The sequence below is a fragment of the Hemitrygon akajei genome, chromosome 1 (assembly GCF_048418815.1).
Source record: "Hemitrygon akajei chromosome 1, sHemAka1.3, whole genome shotgun sequence".
In the NCBI taxonomy this organism is placed as follows: Eukaryota; Metazoa; Chordata; class Chondrichthyes; order Myliobatiformes; family Dasyatidae; genus Hemitrygon; species Hemitrygon akajei.
In genome coordinates, this window is record NC_133124.1 from 118384135 (window position 1) to 118402569 (window position 18435).

Genomic DNA, 18435 nt, shown 5'->3' on the forward strand with positions numbered 1-18435 from the left:
AATACAGCCAGCCTGTCTATGCAGTCTACAATTATTTTTAAATATTTTAACTTCCTTTACTAAATAACCTCAACTATACAAAGTTTTAATTTTACTCAGAAAAGTGATACGTTTGCAATGCATCTATCTAAAATCGGAGTGGCGTTTGGATTGCCCACTGAATACATTGTAGGAGATTGATGTATGTTCTAAATGTGACCTTTCTTGATAAAGAGAATCATCATATGTTTTTGTTTTTTTTTGTTATCAGTTGGCTACTGTACTTTCCTATCAGTGTAACAATAGTTCAGACTGCGTATACAACTTATAATCGCCTTATTTTATTTCTACAGTTAGCACATTAGATCCGGTTACCTAGTGCATACGAACCCTGTTTGATGCATCACTTGGAATGCTCCTGAACATGGAAGCGTTGCTCCTGCCACAGCGGTTTAGAGAACCTTGCGCCGGCTGACAGACAGTGTCCTCGCGGTTCCAGCCATATCATTGTGAGCTTCACTTCTACTAACGAACATCATGAAAACAAACGTAATTAGGGTGGCCCCGGTTATCCTGGACTCTTAGGTTTAAAAAAAACAAAACAGGGAGCTAAGGAAGTAGATGAAAAAACGAGGCAAATATATCCTGAAATCAATGTAATTCTTCAGGCATTCTAACATGTCCATTTTAATCAATGTTCGCAGTCTGCTAATGCAAAAATGTGTAATAATTTTCGCAACTCGTTTTCTTTTGGCTTGGAGAATTATTAACAAGAAAAGTTGTAAAAAAAATATAACTGCGTTTGTATTCCCCCCCTATAGGTTTAGGTGTGTTTGCTTTACAATTGCGGTTCGTTTTCACAGTCTTCTTTTCGGAGGATATTTTGGGCATACCATCGGCTGGCGATTTCCTAAGAGCAATATAAAGTTCCACGATACAAAGGAAATTCTTTGTTTCGCGGTGCAAGTCAGAAGATTGTCTTCTTGCAATTGTGGGAGACTGTGCACAGCATCAAACACAATGAGTTGCTGAACTTTAAACTACAATTAAAATCGCAACTGCATTCTTAGGAGTCAGCGAGCAAGTATCACCGAAATGCAATATTTTTATAAGTTGGCCGAAGTGTGGAATCAATATTTCTTTTTATTTGAGAGGGTGTCTTTTTTTAAAAAAATTTGCTATTTTTAAAAATTCGCAGCACATGAGATGCTGTGGATCATCTTACGATTTTCACTTGGGGTTTAAAAAATAAGTTTGCCCACAAGTACACTCGCGGTAAAATTGCATGGGCAACCGACTACTTGTAGAGCAGTCCCTACACGAGTGAATAATTTGGCGTGGTCATTAAAATTAAACCTCCCTCTGCCAGCATTTCTGTAATGGGGAATTGTATTTACAATCCCGTTCCCCACTCCACCACCCCCCACCCCCGTTCTTGATCAGTCACAATACAGTAAATGCAACGGGATCAAAAACGACTCCTATTAAAATAACGCTGCACGGGACGGGATTTCGATGCACACATCTTTCATTCGCAAGTTGAAATCGCTCGCTCGTTTGTTTTTACCCTCAACGTGGGATCTTGCTATTTTCTCAACTGAAGGCTTAAAATAAACCAAAACTCGTTTAGGATGGGCGTCTCTTCCAATCTAAGTGAAATGGGGAGGGAAATGTATAAAAAGAAAGCCAAAAGGGGCAACCCAGCAGTTGTATACCCGGGTCGCTCTTTCTGTACCCAATGTCTCCTTCTGCTGAAATGTTTTCAGAAGCTGATCGATAGCTTTGATAACTGTTTCATTCTGCACCGGGTATCTGAATGGTTCTTCTTGCGCCTTTTATTCCCCTTCCCACCCCCCCAAAAAAGTTTAAGTGACAGATTTCAGCCCCCTCACCAATGAAGATCAGTTGGTCAGATAATACAGCCGCGCTTTAATCTCGAGTAGATCTTTATTCTGGCGCCTTTGTAATGATATTGACTATGATGGGATGGTGGACAAATTTTGGGGGGGAGGGGCAGTCATAGAATAGGAGTAAGTTTCCTGATAAAGCACTATAGCCACTCCGGCTATTCATCATAAGTCTGTACGAAGCAGATAGGTCGAAAGAAATTATATTCCACTAAATAGTGTGTCTTCTTATCTCGCCTATACCAGGGGAATAAGGAACAAACCGATCGATACAGTAGCTGCTGTATGGTGCTCGCAATTATCAATAGCTGGCTTTACTCTCTCATCCCGAGCTAGGTTCTATAATGTTGGCTAATAGTAACCTTCTGGATGGGACTACGCGCATCAGCCCAACAAGAATTCTGTCCGTAGGGAAATGGAAGAGAGGAGCCATGAAAAGGGTCCAAATAAGCAAAAACAAAGATTACAATTGATGTTTGACAGGCTGTTTGGGTTTGGCCGTTGTGGAGGAAACTGAAATTTCCATTTGATGGTAACACATATCATGGTGATTGCTACAGAATGGCAGGGTGTACTATCAATTATCTGTCGGTGTAATAACAATATATAATATCGGTATGTTAACATCTACCCCGTGCAAACGGGGATGCGAGCAGATGTGTAATTAATTGTCACTTACTTAGCTAACATTTCACACACACACACAAAAAAACCGGTTTTGTTGTTACGCTTGACTAATGGTTTCATGTTAGAATGCGGGATGTCGGCACAAGAATCCCAAATTTATTCACCCTTCTACCGAATCAAGATGAGCTGTTAGCTAAATATTTTGAAATTGTCTGGCATCTGCATGCACAAGCGAAAAAGTTATGAGGCTGCAATGCCAGCGGTCATATCGGTAAAATCGCCAAAATAAGTCGAATATGTGCCCCACGCTTAGCAAAGTATTCAGTTTTAACATTCCTGTTCTAACTTGAACTTTTGAATATATTTTCATATAAATCATATTTTTTTAAATCTCAGATTTAGCTCCTATTAGTTAATCAAAAATACAGTTAGTTTGTCGCTTTTGTAAGGTGCAAGAATACAAAGTTACAATTTAACCTGTATTTGCCGGCGTGTCAAGGAAGTCAGAAGACGGTACTGTATCGTTTCAAGATAAAAAGACTACATTTTTCCTCACTTTTAAGCATTTGTCATTTGCCACACTAAGCACAACATATTTTCAGGCTCGCTTTTAAATATTTGCCGCTCGATATAAATTATACATAAGTTTAGTCGCGATTTCTGTATGATTGCTTAATGAAACTACTAGGATGCAGACACCAAGATTTGTGAAATGATCACTTCAAAAAATGAAACAACTAGATTGCTTTTCCAAGTGTTTTTGATGCAACTTCGCTAAGATCTGATGAATTCGCAGATTCTTCCATCTCCAACTCTGCTATTCCCCAGGGAGCCCATTTTATTCGTATTTTACAAAATAAATGACCAAAACGATGCTTTATGTTAATAATAATATCTGGGTGTCGGATTAGTTTATAATTTAATATGTTGTTTTAAATATTCTCTAAACCTTGGGAAACTTTACAAACAGAGGGCAATTTTATATTTAAGTTGTGAATTCGTTTTATTTCAGTTGTAACAGTGAGATGCTGTCCAAAACAATCTAACATTTCGATGAGTCCCGCGAATTTAAAAATCACGGTTTTTGAGTGTTAATTAAATCCATGTTATGCAAGATCCGTTTCGCATTCAGCAGCGGCTTGGAAGTGCGAGTTTCCGAAGAGTTTACGGAGATGGCGGGGTGGGGGTAAACCATGATCCGTGTTTCAGGTTAACGAATGGGTCAAATTTATTTAACATATATTCAAATGATTCCGCCTTGCTGCGCGCAGAGGTTGTTGGCTTTGTATGTAGCCGTACTTGGATAATCACCGTGTGCACTTCGATCGCCCGCGGTGTAAAATACCTTCATCCCTGAGCTTGCTATATTAAGTTGAAAAAATATGTAAAGTAAGAAAAGATGCGTTATGCATTTATTAAAGCGGTTAAACATTCATTAGCTTAGGTTCCATATTCACTTGAAGGCTGAAATTTGCGTTCAACGAAGCATTTGAATGCATAACCCACACGTTTTAAAGGCATTTTAAATGAAATAAAACATCAAAAATATAGCCACCGCTCTGTCGTTTAATCTAGCATATTTGGGTGATAATTACTAAAGAGGCAGGTGACTGACAGACAATCTTTCGTTGTAGTTCGCGCAAGTTTTATTGCATGGTAATATCACGCATTCCATGCGACATGCTCGCCAGCGATACAACGATCAACAAGTGTTTATCCTGATAATAGGATTTTAATGGCATTTGTGGTCAATACATGCAAAAAATACTCAGTCCACACCAAAAGGCGTATGCAAGCAGCAACCCCTCGCCCTATCGCCCCAAAACGGCGGGTTGGGAACCGCAGTTGCTTCAATAAAAACGAAGGTTTTAAAAAAAAAATGGTCGAAGGACAAGATAATTTTCAAAATAAAAACTACTGTGAGTATATGATGGGGTTTGGGCGAAAGGGAAATAAAGTGTGTATGTGTGTGGCGCGAGAGAGAGAAAGAGAGAGAGAGAGAGAGAGAGAGAGAGACGACCAGTGCTGATGTTTGAGAGTTAGGTTAAGTAACTATCTGGTACATCCTAGTGGCGACATTTCGCAGTGTTGGCCACGCTGATGCTGTAAGCGGAAAAGCAACAACTTGTTGGCTCAGCTTGGGAGACACGCATAGGGTTTCTCACTGCATCCAGCACTGGCACTTCCTACCGACAACCTGCAAACTCCGCGGGCCAAAACGATACCGTAAGGGCTGCGCTGAAGCCGCGGACAACTTCGCTACGGACACTATAGTAATCGGTACTGCAGGGTTGATTTTATTTGATCGTGGACCTTGTTTATTTTGTTTGGTTCGGTGACACCCGGCAACATCAAGGCATGGACTCGACCCGCAACCTTTCTTTCAGCGACGCCTCGTAAGCAGAGCGTATGGAGACCGACTGGAAGACGTGACATTTCACTCCGCACCTCCTCGCTTTAAGAGTGGCCTCTCGCTCCCTTTCATTGCCTCTGTCTCTGAACACACATGCAGCCACACACACAAACACACATTCACACACCTATATATATACAAGTATATAAAGCATACACACAGACACTACAGAGAAAAGTTTTTTTTTAAAAAACCAGTCCAAAATCTTAGTGACTTATAATTATAAACAGATTAATCTTATGCACATATATTGCCACAGAGATATACTGTATATGTGTGTGTGCGTGTGTTGTGTGCGCGTATGTGTGGCTGCATCTCTGGTCGCGAGGAAGACTTTGCACAACAAGAAGGAGGCAAACAATCATTCTGAAGAGACCTTTGCTGAATTTCTGCAAACTATGCCAACGCTTGCTGCAAATGGGTTGCCTTTCTGCTCGCTGTTCTCGAAGAGCCGAAAGCAGCGTTCGCGAGTGCCTTGCAAGTAGCGAGGGCCACAGCTAATTGATTACCAGCTCCAGTCCCCCCCCCCTCTCCTCTTCCTTCTAATTTGAATAATCTCAAAGTGTCTCCCCCCTCTGGAAAGGATCCAATCGTCTGTCAGATGCGGCGATGATTAATCGCAATGCATTATTGATAATCATAATTATATACTGACATGCGCACTTGCGCCGCTCCGACCCGGCTAATTTCCGTAATTTTGCAAGTCGGTATTTGTGAAATTTTTTTATATGCCTCGCTGATGTATCTGCCACCATGTCGCGCCGCAAGCAAGCTAAACCCCAACATCTCAAGTCGGACGAGGAAGCGGTGCCAATAGTTTCTCAAAATTGTAAGTATGCTTTCCCAATATCCTTATTATTTGATTCTGTTTGTTTCCTCCGGTTTTTATATGTACAATGATATATTTTCTAGTGAATTATTCTTGTCTCGAGAAGGACAAGGTTGAAGTTGACGGGAGAGAGAGATTTTTAAAAAAAATATGTATAAGAGGTTAAAAAATGCTTGCATTATATTTTAGTGTTAGCATGCAACTCTGAGCAATGTTTGCACAGATGTCCAGCCTCTCTTTGCACCCCCTCCTTCCATTAATGTGGACTTCGGACGAAGAATTAGGGGAAAATGCAGCAGTGGTTTTTTTTCTTTCTCTGCCGTTTTTTAGGCTGTTTGCGAGTGAGCGGCACAAGCGGCTAGTAGTTTCACGACTGTTCGGTTAGTTTTAGAAAGTGATACAGCCGGATTAGTGCGTTACCTTTCACTTTTATTTCCCCTGTTTTACCGTGTTTGCTTGTTGCGAAAAAAAGTGGAGATGTTTTGGAGGGGTGTGTTGGGCTGAGGGCTGTGGACGCGAAGGGAGGGTGAGCGAGGGTGACTTCCACTTCTCCTGCTCCCTTCACTTCTCTCTCTCTCTCTCTCTCTCTCTCTCTCTCTCTCTCTCTCTCTCTCTCTCTCTCTCTCTCTCTCTCTCTCTCTCTCTCTCTCTCGCTCGCTCGCTCTCTCTCTCTCTCTCTCTCTCTCTCTCTCTCTGTCTCTCTCTCTCCTCCCGAATACGGGCACCAAAGGCAGATGCAGACGGGGATCTATCCCCGGAACTACAAACACAAACACCCCTCCCCTCCCTCTCTCGTTCTCAGCTGAATGTTTCTTAGAAATCTTTCAGTTGAAGTGTTTTAAGTAACAGATGTGAGCGAACGCACTGTGTTGGTCGCTAAATCCTTTACTCCCCGGGCTATTAATTCGCCTAATACCGGACCTTGTAACTTTGAATTGATAAGACGAGAGAGAACAAGTAAGAGTGTGTGAGCTCTTAGATATAAACCAGTGTGATCTCTAAAGGACATCCTGGTTTGTTTGTGGCTTGTCAGAACTTTTAAGCTTCGTGGAGAGAGATTTAGTTTGATTGTTAGCAAAAAAAAATAGTTAACTTTGTGGTTGGGATTTTTTTCCATTCCAAGGACTTTGGGGTGAGCAGGTGGTCAGTTGTAACGTGTGTGTGTGTGTGTGTGTGTGTGTGTGTGTGTGTGTGTGTGTGTGTGTGTGTGTGTGTGTGTGTGTGTGTGTGTGTGTGTGTGTGTGTGTGTGTGTGTGTGTGTGTGGGAGAGAGGGAGGGGAGAGAGAAAGAGAGAGACTGATCAAAAAGTCCAGCCATGTTTGATCTCCCACTTTCACGACCTGTCCCCCTAAAAAGCCGCTTTCACGAAAAGCCTCAAATTGCTTGCCCATGTCGAAGCGAAGTACACTCGTTCTTGGAAATGTATCGCCCACAAGAACCGTCACACCACCTTATAGATTCAGCGATAGTATGAAACTAAAAATAAACAAATATGCCAAATTTGAGAGTATAATCATTCATTCTTCTAACACATAGTTTTATTGAAGTCTGGGCTTTTTTTTTTGGTCTGTTACTTGGTATTAAATGTAACCGTCGGTTTACTGACTGGTATCTTTGTTCGACTCGCTGCGACAGGTTAGGCCATTTCATTTAATTTTGGGGGAAACAGCATTCTGTTTCAAAAATGCAAGCAGCAGGGAGTCGAGAGAGGTAAGGTCCCCCTTACCAAAAAAAAGTGACAGCGTTAAACTGTCAAAACGTGCTAGCGCCTAATATCAGGGCTAAATTGATGAGAAGATAGGCGCATCGTTGTCACAGTTCACCTTCTCAAAAACGATTGCTACCATTGAGATGATATTTGTTTTGGGGGGAAACATGCCCTCTTTTCCTCAGAGTTGCGAGAGATAGAATAATTGCCAGAAAGTAAGACAGGGACCATCTTTTATCTGGCTTAGAAAAGTGGTCCTTTGACTGATCTGGGCGGTCCAGTGTTGGGTTTATTTTTACTGTTAGCCCTGTCTTCCCCTTTATTGTATATTCTTGTGACAAATTAAAGCATCAACGCTGGCAATCCCAAAGTTCAGCTGTGAAGTCACTCAGACAAAAACGGACAATAAACATTCAGGTTTCCTAATAAAAAGTTCACGTGACTGTACAGATATATTAGTGGAAATGATATTACTGGAAAATTGGAAGACCGGTATTAAATCTGTATGATACTATAGATTATACGCACCGCCTTCATCTGGTCGGTTCCAGGTTAGGTTTAAATGAAACCCAACAAATTGAACCATAGATTAAGTGCAAAATATCTTTTTTTGTCATGGAAATGTTTTTTTGTTTACTTCATCACGTAGAGTTTCTCACACTTGGGCTTGTTTTGTGTAAGTTCTCAATGACTACATGACCGAATGAATGGGTTTATTTCTGCGGGGGGAGAGAAAAGAACAGCTTCACAATCAAAAGAACTACACTGCACCCCAGTGTGGAATTTTTACCATTATGATTGTAACGTGTGAATAGCTGCAAATCGGCTCTCACAAGCGATCCGTTCAACAATGTAACGATATCAGGGCATTAAAAACTAAATGGGAAAGAGGCCTTCGGAAATAACCCATATATATTTTGCTGCATTGTGCAAAAAAATTATGTAATAGTTAAATATTTACCCTCAAACTTGTATGCACGAAAATAATTGGAGTAGAAATCTTGGGCAATGATAATATAATTTGCAGTAGCATTAGTAGGAAAATAGTCTCTTTAGCTTTGTGTTGAACGTCCGCATTTATTCAGGAGTTTTTAAGCAGGGCGCTATGTGCGAAGCAGTTGGTAGCGGGGGGAAAAAATTGAAGTTTAGTTTTCTCACGTTCAGATTGAGATTGCGATATAATGCGGTGGTTTAATCAGATCATCACTTCATCAATCTGGCAGTCAACAGAGAAACTGATTGAAGTTCAGTGGGAGAGAATGAATGGCCACTTATTTAATCTCACCGCTATGAAGAGTGTTACCAACCAAGTTTACATGTTAATGTTTAATTGGGTAAGAGTCTCTGGGTTGTAATTTCTCCTTTTGGTGAATGCATTATTTTTCAGTGGTGCCATGTGTTGAATTCCTTAGCATTGACGGTGCAGTAATTCTTATTCTGACATTAGAGATGGTATGGTGAAATATAGAATGGAATTACCTTTACTAATTTAGACTAAAGGCAATGCAGAATTAAAGATGATTAATTTGAATCCACTTACTGAATTAATACAGGAAATGTGTTTCCTTGAACTCCTGAAATAGCAGAGTTTAGTCTTAAAGTTAAATGACAAGTGGGCAACTTAAATACTTGGAAAAGGACAGGGCATAATGTAAATAAGGATTTCTCATGCCATTGAATCTCTTAACATTTCCATACCGGTGCATTGCACGGCTAAGCCTCTTCAAAGATTCATGCTTCAAAAACCATCTTTAATAAAGACAAAACACTCCTCTCAGGGTGCAGTTCTGTGTTAATATTTGCAGAATTGAATGATAATACTGTAGAAAAAAAAGCTCTGTGGGAAGTATTATGACCTGTCATTTGTAATGATAGTAATCTATTTAGTACAATAGCTGATATGCTTGGTAAGAGGCGTCAATGGACAGTATGGAATCCCTGCCTTTGCTACTCGCTGCTCTGCTAAATTAAAACTGTTCGCTCATAGCAGGTTGAGTTTGCAACAACCATAAATAAATTTTGTACGCACAGATAGAATTGCCTTGTGCTTTTTTATGTCACATTAACGATTGATTAATGAAAATATAACATGAATTTTAAGTTGTCATTACAGAAGGAACAGAAAAGATAATTTAGCTTTAAATTGTGACAGATGGTGGTATAGTTGGTATAATAATTTGTTTCAGTAAAGGATGACCCTCAATTTATTTTATTTAACACTCTAATAAATTTGCGCCAGAGTATTACGTTGCCAACATTAGACAATGATGGTTGCAGATCATTCATTTTGTTAGTGCCTGATGAGATCTCCCTCCAAAGAAGTCGGAAGAGAAAGTATTAACTGCTTTTCTCTCATTAAGTTTTACCTTCTTTTAAATGGCACCTCTAGTTTAAAGAAAATCCTTCAGTTGCAGTTAACGAACATTAGGCATCTAAGGTAGTAAATGCAGCATGACAATAAATAACACCGGCTTGGAACTTTGTCTGCTTAACATATATATATTCCATACCTATATGTATTCCATATCGATATATATTTATATTCTTTGTCAGTGAACACTGCCAGCACACACAGTATTACTGAGTTGTGTACATTACTTTTTAACATATGCGTACGCAGTGTAGTGCGGTGTCATTTTCCCACCACTAATAAGTAATTAAATGCTGCAGTGATCTCCTGTCTTCATTTAAAAATTATTAAATGAAATACTTTGCAAATGCATTCTGTGCTCTGATTAAAAACAAAATGCCTCTGTGGCTTTTGAAGGCAATTCCGTAGATTTTAAGGGGTTGAAAAAGTACAATTTGTAGGCCAAGGAAATTAAATACTAATATTATGCTATTTTCTCTCTGAATTAAAAATTGCAATTGTAATCCCTTCCGAAACACTTATTCAAATCAAGCTTCTGACTTGTTGAAGAGTAGCTTTTAAGAAAACCTAACTTGATCAAGAAAGCTAGAGGTTTTTGTCTTAGACTGCTGATCACAAAATGGTCTTGAAGCAAATTGTTTAAAAGGTGGCTTCTTTATTTCAGTTGCTATATCAGCATATATAAAATGCAGAAAACTAAATTAATTTCACACTTAATATATTTTATATTTCCAAAGTCCTTTTGCAAAAGATATTTTCAGTGATCCTTTCTGTTGCTATTTTATTTCATTTTTTGTAGCACATATGTGTATCGACAAAAAGTCTAAAGTGATAGTTTCATCTTTGTGTCACTGGCAAATGCAAACACTTAGTGACTCTTGGTTACTGTTACCAGAGTAGATTTGATAATTTCATCCTCTCTCATACATTGATCAGAAATGCGCTAGTTGATTGCAATATAAGTTCACCAGAATTTGGTAATTCAACTGCTTGTGAAGGCTATGTTTTATATGGATGACGGTATTGTGAAAATGTTTCAAATAGTGGGGCTCAATTCTGCAAATTATTTTCAAAATAAAGGTGCTGTCATTTATGGTGGAAATGGTTGTTCCAATTAATGTGGATTTCTAACCTCGATATTAGGGAATGGTCTAACTAGTGCTGAGCTTTACTGCTGTGGAAAATTGTGTTGTGCAATTTCTTGACTGAGACTGGAATGTTTGGGTATAATTATGGTTATAAATTGTTGCTGGGCTTATTCATGGCTGCTAACAAAAACTATGGAGTTGTTTTGACCTTTCGTGCTTCCTTTCTGTATTAACTGTGTTGTCGTCCAGTGTAATACATTAGTTTCCTTTGTTTGGCTTCACTGAAAAGGTGGGATTGCATGGTGTGCCAACAAGCATCTGATGGGTTCTCCCTGAGGGTGGGTAGTTAGAAGTGCTTTGACAGAGCTTGCTGATTTAACCTTTGCCTGGTTTGCCCTGCCTTAGGTGACCACTAGATGTCAAGCTCATAATACAATTAGTACATCTGTGCAGTTGACCTTGGCGGCACAGTCTACCACTGTTCTGTTAAGTGTTAACACACTGAATTTGAGTGTTAAACAGGGATTGCTGTGAGTTTGTTACATGTGGAGGCTTATCGCATGCCCATCCAGATAAAGAGAAGTGTTTCTAGTCTTTAAGTATGGAGCATGCCTTTGCTGGGGTTGGTTTCTTAACTTTCCATATACAAATGTTGTCATGCTGTAAGCAAAATCAAAATTATTATTCTTTTTTCCAAACAAATGCAGATGATGGAGTATCTTGTACTTTATTTTTTGTTTTCATGTTCTGCCTTCAAGTTTTTTTTATGTGGGAGTGTGCTCACTTCAGGAAAACTTTTGTGTCATTGCGAAGGCTCTCTATAGTTTCAGAATCAAATGCTTTCCTTTTTTGTTGTTGCTTGTTTTATTTATTAACTTTCTTCCTGGCAATGGAGCACAAGCTGTATGACCTGGAAATGATGTCATGGACGCAGACTGTGTCATAAGCCACACCTGCTGACAAATGTTGAAGCCCTTGACATGGGAGAAAAAGAGAAGGAAAATGGCTGAATATCAAAGCTGCAAAATGGGGACCATCTTACTCAGAACATCGAGAAACAAGTTGAGTATGTGTCTGTCTCAGATTTATCAGTTTTCCGTCATGACGTCATTACAGAAGAATCTACATAACAGCACGAACATTGTCACATTGTTGAATTTGCTGCCTCTTAGAGGAGGACCTTTCAGATACCATCTCAGAGCAGGCAGGTACAGACCCAATTTTAATTTTTCTAGCTTTCTTAATATTATGCTATTACTCTTAATTATTTTTTTAATATGATCTATTGCGCCAATGTACGGTGCAGCTCTCAAATCTTCTGTGGCAGTTGGCCACTGGAGATCATTTCTTGAGGGAAGCAGCAATCCTGGGCTGATGGCTGAAAGCTGAAGATTGCCTTTGTAATAACCTGATTCTTGTCAGCTTCATTCAATTGGAGGCCAACCTGCTCCCGATTTCTTGAGTACAGAAGCAAAACCATTTGTTGGCACATTAACGTCAGGCCACTTTTAGAAAAGGAACACTGAAAGTTTTTAATTTGATGTGTGTCAGCTTCAACCTTCAATTTTACAGTGCTGTCCTCCTAAATTCAACGCGTTGTTACCAGCTTGCCGACAATGGCACATTGAGAGGAGGCTTAATGGTTGCTTCATTTAATCTCCCGTTCTCTGTTCATTAGTCAACCATTTGGTAGGGTCTTTAAGACCACCCAGTAGGTGTGTCAATAATACTCGTTAAAAGCTCATGCCCCATGCAATCAGTATTTTATGCAAAATAATTCTCATCTATACGTCAGCAGTTTTGGAAAGAGCATCAACCTTTTGTTTCTTCAAGGAAATTTTGTACTCTCTGAAATCTCAGTACTCTTTCAAAAAGGATAGAGTAATGCATCATATCAGGAATGTTTCAGCCCTATTCACATTTGAGCTTTGTGTACAAAGAGCTGATTGTTTTGTCCGAGCAATGCAATGCTCTAATACTGAGAAAATGCAACTGTTCCAATAGAACCCTATGGCAGGCTGTACCACAGGTGGTTCCATGTTACAGATCCTGAGATTTGGGCCACTGAATAGATTATAATGAATGTGCCAGGTCAGTGATATGGTTTAGCATAGCGAGAGTGCCCTCGTCTGTTCAGCCTTTTGCTGGCAGTCTTTTCGATTGCAAGACCACGGTGGGAGAATCTGCCATTCATTCTGGAATTTTTCCCGTATTGTTAAACTCTGTGGGAAATCCCTATTTATCTCTGCCTGTCCCCCAGCATGAGCTCAGTCTGTGGTGATTCATCCTCTTTTCACAGCATTCCAGGCACCAGAAAGAGTTAAAAAACACAATTAATTTTATTCAACTAGCAGAGATCGCTTCATCACAAATTTTCAGTGAAAATATACCACAAGGGAACATTCAGATGAACTTCTACTCCACGTAATACAGACATTAGTCCTTTTCTTCTGCTACTTAAGTTGAACAGTTATTTGCAATTGGCACCAGTCTTCTGGAAAAATTTCAGTGTGGTTTTTATATTAAAAATACCTTGAATTATGCATTTTAAAAACGCCTGGCCTGCTAATATTGAGTTTCTTTCTTCAGGATACTCTGATTAGTAAGTATCTGAAGCAATCTTTAAAAATTATTTACTTTTATCTGACATGCATGATCTTATTTTTGTTCTATTCACATGTTTATTTAAATGCAAACGTGACCCGAGGTAAAGTTCTGCAGCAAATGTGCCTTTTAATTTGAGACTGGCATAATCATTCAGTATTGAAATTGCAGTTCGAGTATGCAAAGTGTTTTGGGCACCAACAACTTCCTTGCCCACACTGACCTAATACACATAATCAGCTTTAACTGTACCTTAAATATGAACAACATGGCTAGGGACTGCAAAGGAGCGCTTTGCATTTGAGATTGTGCATTGGAGTGCCAGAAGTTTTAGCGCTTTACGACTGTAAATAAGATGGAACAAACATATTTTTATTTTGTCGCCAGGAAATTTTGGCAAATGTTGTCGTGGATGAGAAAACGAGCAATGTCCAACAGTATAGCCAGTGTAAAGCAAATCATAAAGTTTTTTATATAGAAGTTATGATTAGAATGCTTTTAACTGAATTAGCTGTTATACTGCATAATTAAAAAATATACCTTCTGGAAAATAAGCTTTAACGTAAACCTTTAATTATGTCAGGATTTGTGATGTGTATTGACTTTCATTTTAACAAACTTTGTAGCTTAATAAATTAATGCAATTTCCAGGCATGCAAACAGGCTTGTGCCGATGGAGGATTGAAGGTTATGAAAGTGATGGATGATAATGGTTATTAGTTGTGTTGAATACTGTATTTGTGTTGTGTTTTGCCTTCTTGACAACAATAGCTATTGTGTAGATATGTTATTGGACTACAGAAAATGGTAAGATTGGCAAAAACAAAATTAGTTCATTTCAGATAGTTTGTGTTAACATTTGCAAATTTAAGATAAAAGTTGTTTTTCATGGAAAAGCCCTCTATTTTTGGACAGCCGTTAGAATAAGGAATAATAAGTACCAGCCAGGAAGCTAATGGCCATAATTTAACTTAGGGGTTCTGAATGCATAAATCACAGAAGAGAGGCTTGAGTGGTTAATGAATGTTTCAGAATACAAAGATTGAATTACAGCCCCTAATGCCCTATGTGATTCTTTTTCACAAATGTACGTATAACCAGATAGGGGCTCTTTAAGTAATAGTTTGGAGTAAGATGTATTTGTGTTTTCCTGTATAACTGTTGTATGCTTACAAAAGTATTATTCAAAGACTAGAATGGTTTCTGTGATGTCCCAGAACAACAGAGTGAAATAGTTATGATTTATAAAAATTGTTTTGTAGATAAGCACTTGACCGGACCAGACCCAGTCTCTAGAAAATATTTTCAACAGAAAGTTGTTGCAAGAGCACACATTATGGAATAGAAGGTGTCTATTTTGATATGCAACTTTTTCTTAGAACAATACTCCTTAGGAGAAATATCCAGAAATGATCTGTTGATTCTAAATTATAGGTGGAAATTTTGCACTAAGAACTGCCAATGCAAAGATGAAGTGTTTCAATAGTTCCATTGTAATATTGCCATGGGTTTCGGTAACCAATGATGGATAACTATCTTTATTATGCCAGGAAATTCAAGATGCACAGATTGATTTGAAGAACTTGCAAATTTAAGTCTGTCATTGGACCTACTTACCACTCAATGTTCTGGTACAGTACAGGATGAGTCATTATTTGAAAACAGATTCAGCAGTGATTTAAATAATTTGCTTGTTATTTGTCAGTGCTTACTGGTTACTTTAATCATTTGCAAGATTCAAGTAAATTACTAATACTCCAAACAATTATCAGTAAATTTTTTAAAGCAACACGTCTTCTAACTCAGTCTGCCATTCTTGTGCATTTTATTGTAGAATTCACAGGTGCAGTACGTAATTTACGCAAATATTCCTACCAGGAAACTGAAAATGTAGATCTGAAGCCATATTTCAGAGACATTACATTTTAGAAAAAAACTTGACTTTTGATATTTGTTTATAGTCAGTTGCCAGCTGCTTTGGAATTCCACCAAACTTTGCCCAGATTGACCTTACCAATGCAAAATTTACTGTATCCTGACCTATCTGTCTTTTAAAGAATGTACAATTTACAACCTTCTTTCATTAGAAAAAGATAACATAATAATATTGAAATGATTACTAAACTAATTTACTATTTTATAGGTGAAAATATAGCACTGCCAAAAATTAATTGTTTATTTTTCCTTTATAAAAACAATGCATTATAGGGGACCTTTCTATAGAAAACAAACTTAACAAAGAGCTTAAATCAGAATATAACACTGTTTTCTACCAAGTAGAACATATGAGAAACTGAAGATAAATTTAAACAATCTATCTTAGGTATAAAGGTGAGGCACAACAATATAATGAAAATACTAACAAATTTTGCCTCAAATTGTATGTATTCCTTGAAAAAGTAGTTGCCATTTAAACAGAACTTTTGACATATTGGAAGAAAGATCCAATGTGATTTTTGAGAATATTATCAAACATGGCAATTGACACCAAATTATCTATTCAGGAAAATTACTATAGATTTAAAACAGTATCTTTTGAGATGTAAGGGGATATCACTTTATCGTAAGCACTCTGGAGTGGATCACAATATAGAATCTTTAATATTGTGCACTTATTTCAAGGTTCAAGGTTCTGTACTAACTGAGCAGGTGGTATATTATTTGAAATCATATTTTGCATGTTGATGGCTGATTGAATCTTGTACAGATCTATTGACAAGAGATAAATTCAGTAATGGTACTCCACTTAAATAGCACCATGGCAGGAGCTACTGAAGACTGTATCACGTTTATGTCAAGGCTTACTTTTGTATTGTACTGGGGGTGGAAGTCAGCAAGGGATTTGAATTAGGCTGTTTACATGGGTTTGATTTGAATCACTCTAGTGCACTGTTGTTATCAAATCAGCACTGAGAATTTTGTTCATGACATTTTGCAGTACCGTATGAACAGTGTGAACAGAACACGTGTAAAATTAACATTGTGTAGTTAAACACAGAACAATTGCAAATTAAGGACAAAAATTGAACTACTACTTAAAAGTAAATAGAGGTAAGAGTTGGGAATTTACATCTGTGACCAGCTGAATAGTTAATTCACATTCCATCTGTTTTTCCTTTTTTTGTGTTTGTAATGTTGTTCACTATTACCCAAACCAGTGATTTGGGGATTCTTGCTATTTAGCTTCTGTGACTTGCGGCAGTGTGAAGCAGTAACAGATTTTTAAAAAACAATCTATTTGTCCTGAAGGTTTTTCTCTCCACCAGTAATAACAGAAATTATTTTGATCCGTGGATGGAGTTTTTTTTTAAAGGATGCTTTATAGAAAGGGTTGCTAATATGCCATTAGCCTCTTTCACTCAGTGCTAGGCTGCCTGATAGAGTTTATGCCAAGCTGTTCATGCATCAGCAACATTGTAATGGATACTTGAAATTGGGTCTCTTGAAATTCTAAAGTCATTTTACAGCATATAAATTGTATTTATGTATTGGTGATAAGTGATACCACTTTTCTTTTAAATTCTACCTTCCTTTTCTGCTTTCTCTTTGATCTTTAAAATGTGGCCCCTTTCCCTATTATAATAAAGCATGCTCCTTAATCTTTGTTGCAGTAAAGAAGGATTAGAACACCCTTGGAATAACTGTATGGGTTGTGTTGTCTGTCTCACTTGGCAGACTCTACTTGTACCATCAGTATCATTTTGCTTCAGTTTCACTGGCTCCGCACACATTGACACCCCACTCCTGCCCCCACATGAAGAAAGGTGACAGAGTGGTTTATCTTCACGCATGGGCTTCAACGTGTAGATAATAGAGATTCTGAATCTTCTTGAATATTTATATAAAAGGATATATTATGACATGGACACAGTTGCCACATTGAAATCTCCAAATTGGTGGATCTGAATTGCACAGCTATGGTTTTTTATGTTTGTTTCTGCTTGGAAAGTAGTTCCATTAATGTCAATATTTGAAATAACAATCCTAAAATAGTAATGTTCTATGGGTTTTGTACATTTTTGGATGTTTTTGGTTTGGCAGAAACTGTTTCAGTTGAATTCCATTTTCTTTAATTTATACAACAATTTCTTTCAGTTCTTTTAGATAAATGCAAAGATATTTAAATACTTCTCTTATGTTCAACAAGCCTCCTTCCAATCCCCATACAGAGTTCACAGCACACAGTCTTGGCTCTGCTTAATTCATTAGCTAAGGCTTTGTCCAATGGTAGTTGAGAATGAGACGATGTTTTTAATTGCCCCTTGTGCTATATATAAAGCTGAAATATAACATAAGAGTTTCAACAGATGCTGGACATTCAAAGCGACACACACAATGCTGGAGGAACTCAGCAGGTCAGGCAACATCTAGGGAAAAGAATACAGTTGACAGTTCAGGCCAAGTCCATTCTTCAGGACTGGAAAGGCAAGGGGAAACACAAGAATAAAAAGGTTTGGGGGGGTGGGGTTGACTAGCTATTAGGTGATAGGTGAAGTCAGTTGGGTGGGAAAGGTAAAGTGTTGGAGAAGAAGGGATGTGATAAGAGAGGAGAGTGGGCCATGGGAAAAAGAGGAGAATGAGGGGCACCAGGGGGAGGTGATAGGCATGTGAAGAGAAAAGGTAAGAGGCCATATTGGGGAGTCGAAGAAAAGGGAGTGGGGAGGGGGAAAGAAAAGAAAGAGAACAATAACTCACCAAAAGGAGAAATCGATGTTCATGCCATCGGGTTGGAGGTTACTGAAAATGGAGCTGGAAGCCAGGTGGAACAAGGTGGCAGCAGGGGCAAGCTCCCAGGCAGGACAGATACTTGGTTGGCTTTGTTTGCTCTCCTTGTGCCCAGTTTCCAAGCCCCAGTGTAGATCATTATGATGAATAACATTGAAGTCTTGATCAGTCCTAACTTGAGTTT

At 38.4% G+C, this 18435-nt stretch overlaps 1 protein-coding gene across 5 annotated transcripts in view; it reads left to right on the forward strand.

The window, feature by feature from the left end:
- The first annotated feature begins 4660 nt into the window (after positions 1-4660).
- sall3a (spalt-like transcription factor 3a) overlaps positions 4661-18435 on the forward strand; it is a 73946-nt gene continuing 60171 nt past the window's right edge. For all 5 annotated transcript variants that reach the window (XM_073050657.1, XM_073050668.1, XM_073050639.1 and 2 more), the window contains exon 1: positions 4661-5755. In XM_073050657.1, coding sequence (XP_072906758.1) covers positions 5680-5755 — 76 coding nt within the window. In that variant the 5' untranslated portion in view covers positions 4661-5679. The remainder of the gene's footprint in view (positions 5756-18435) is intronic.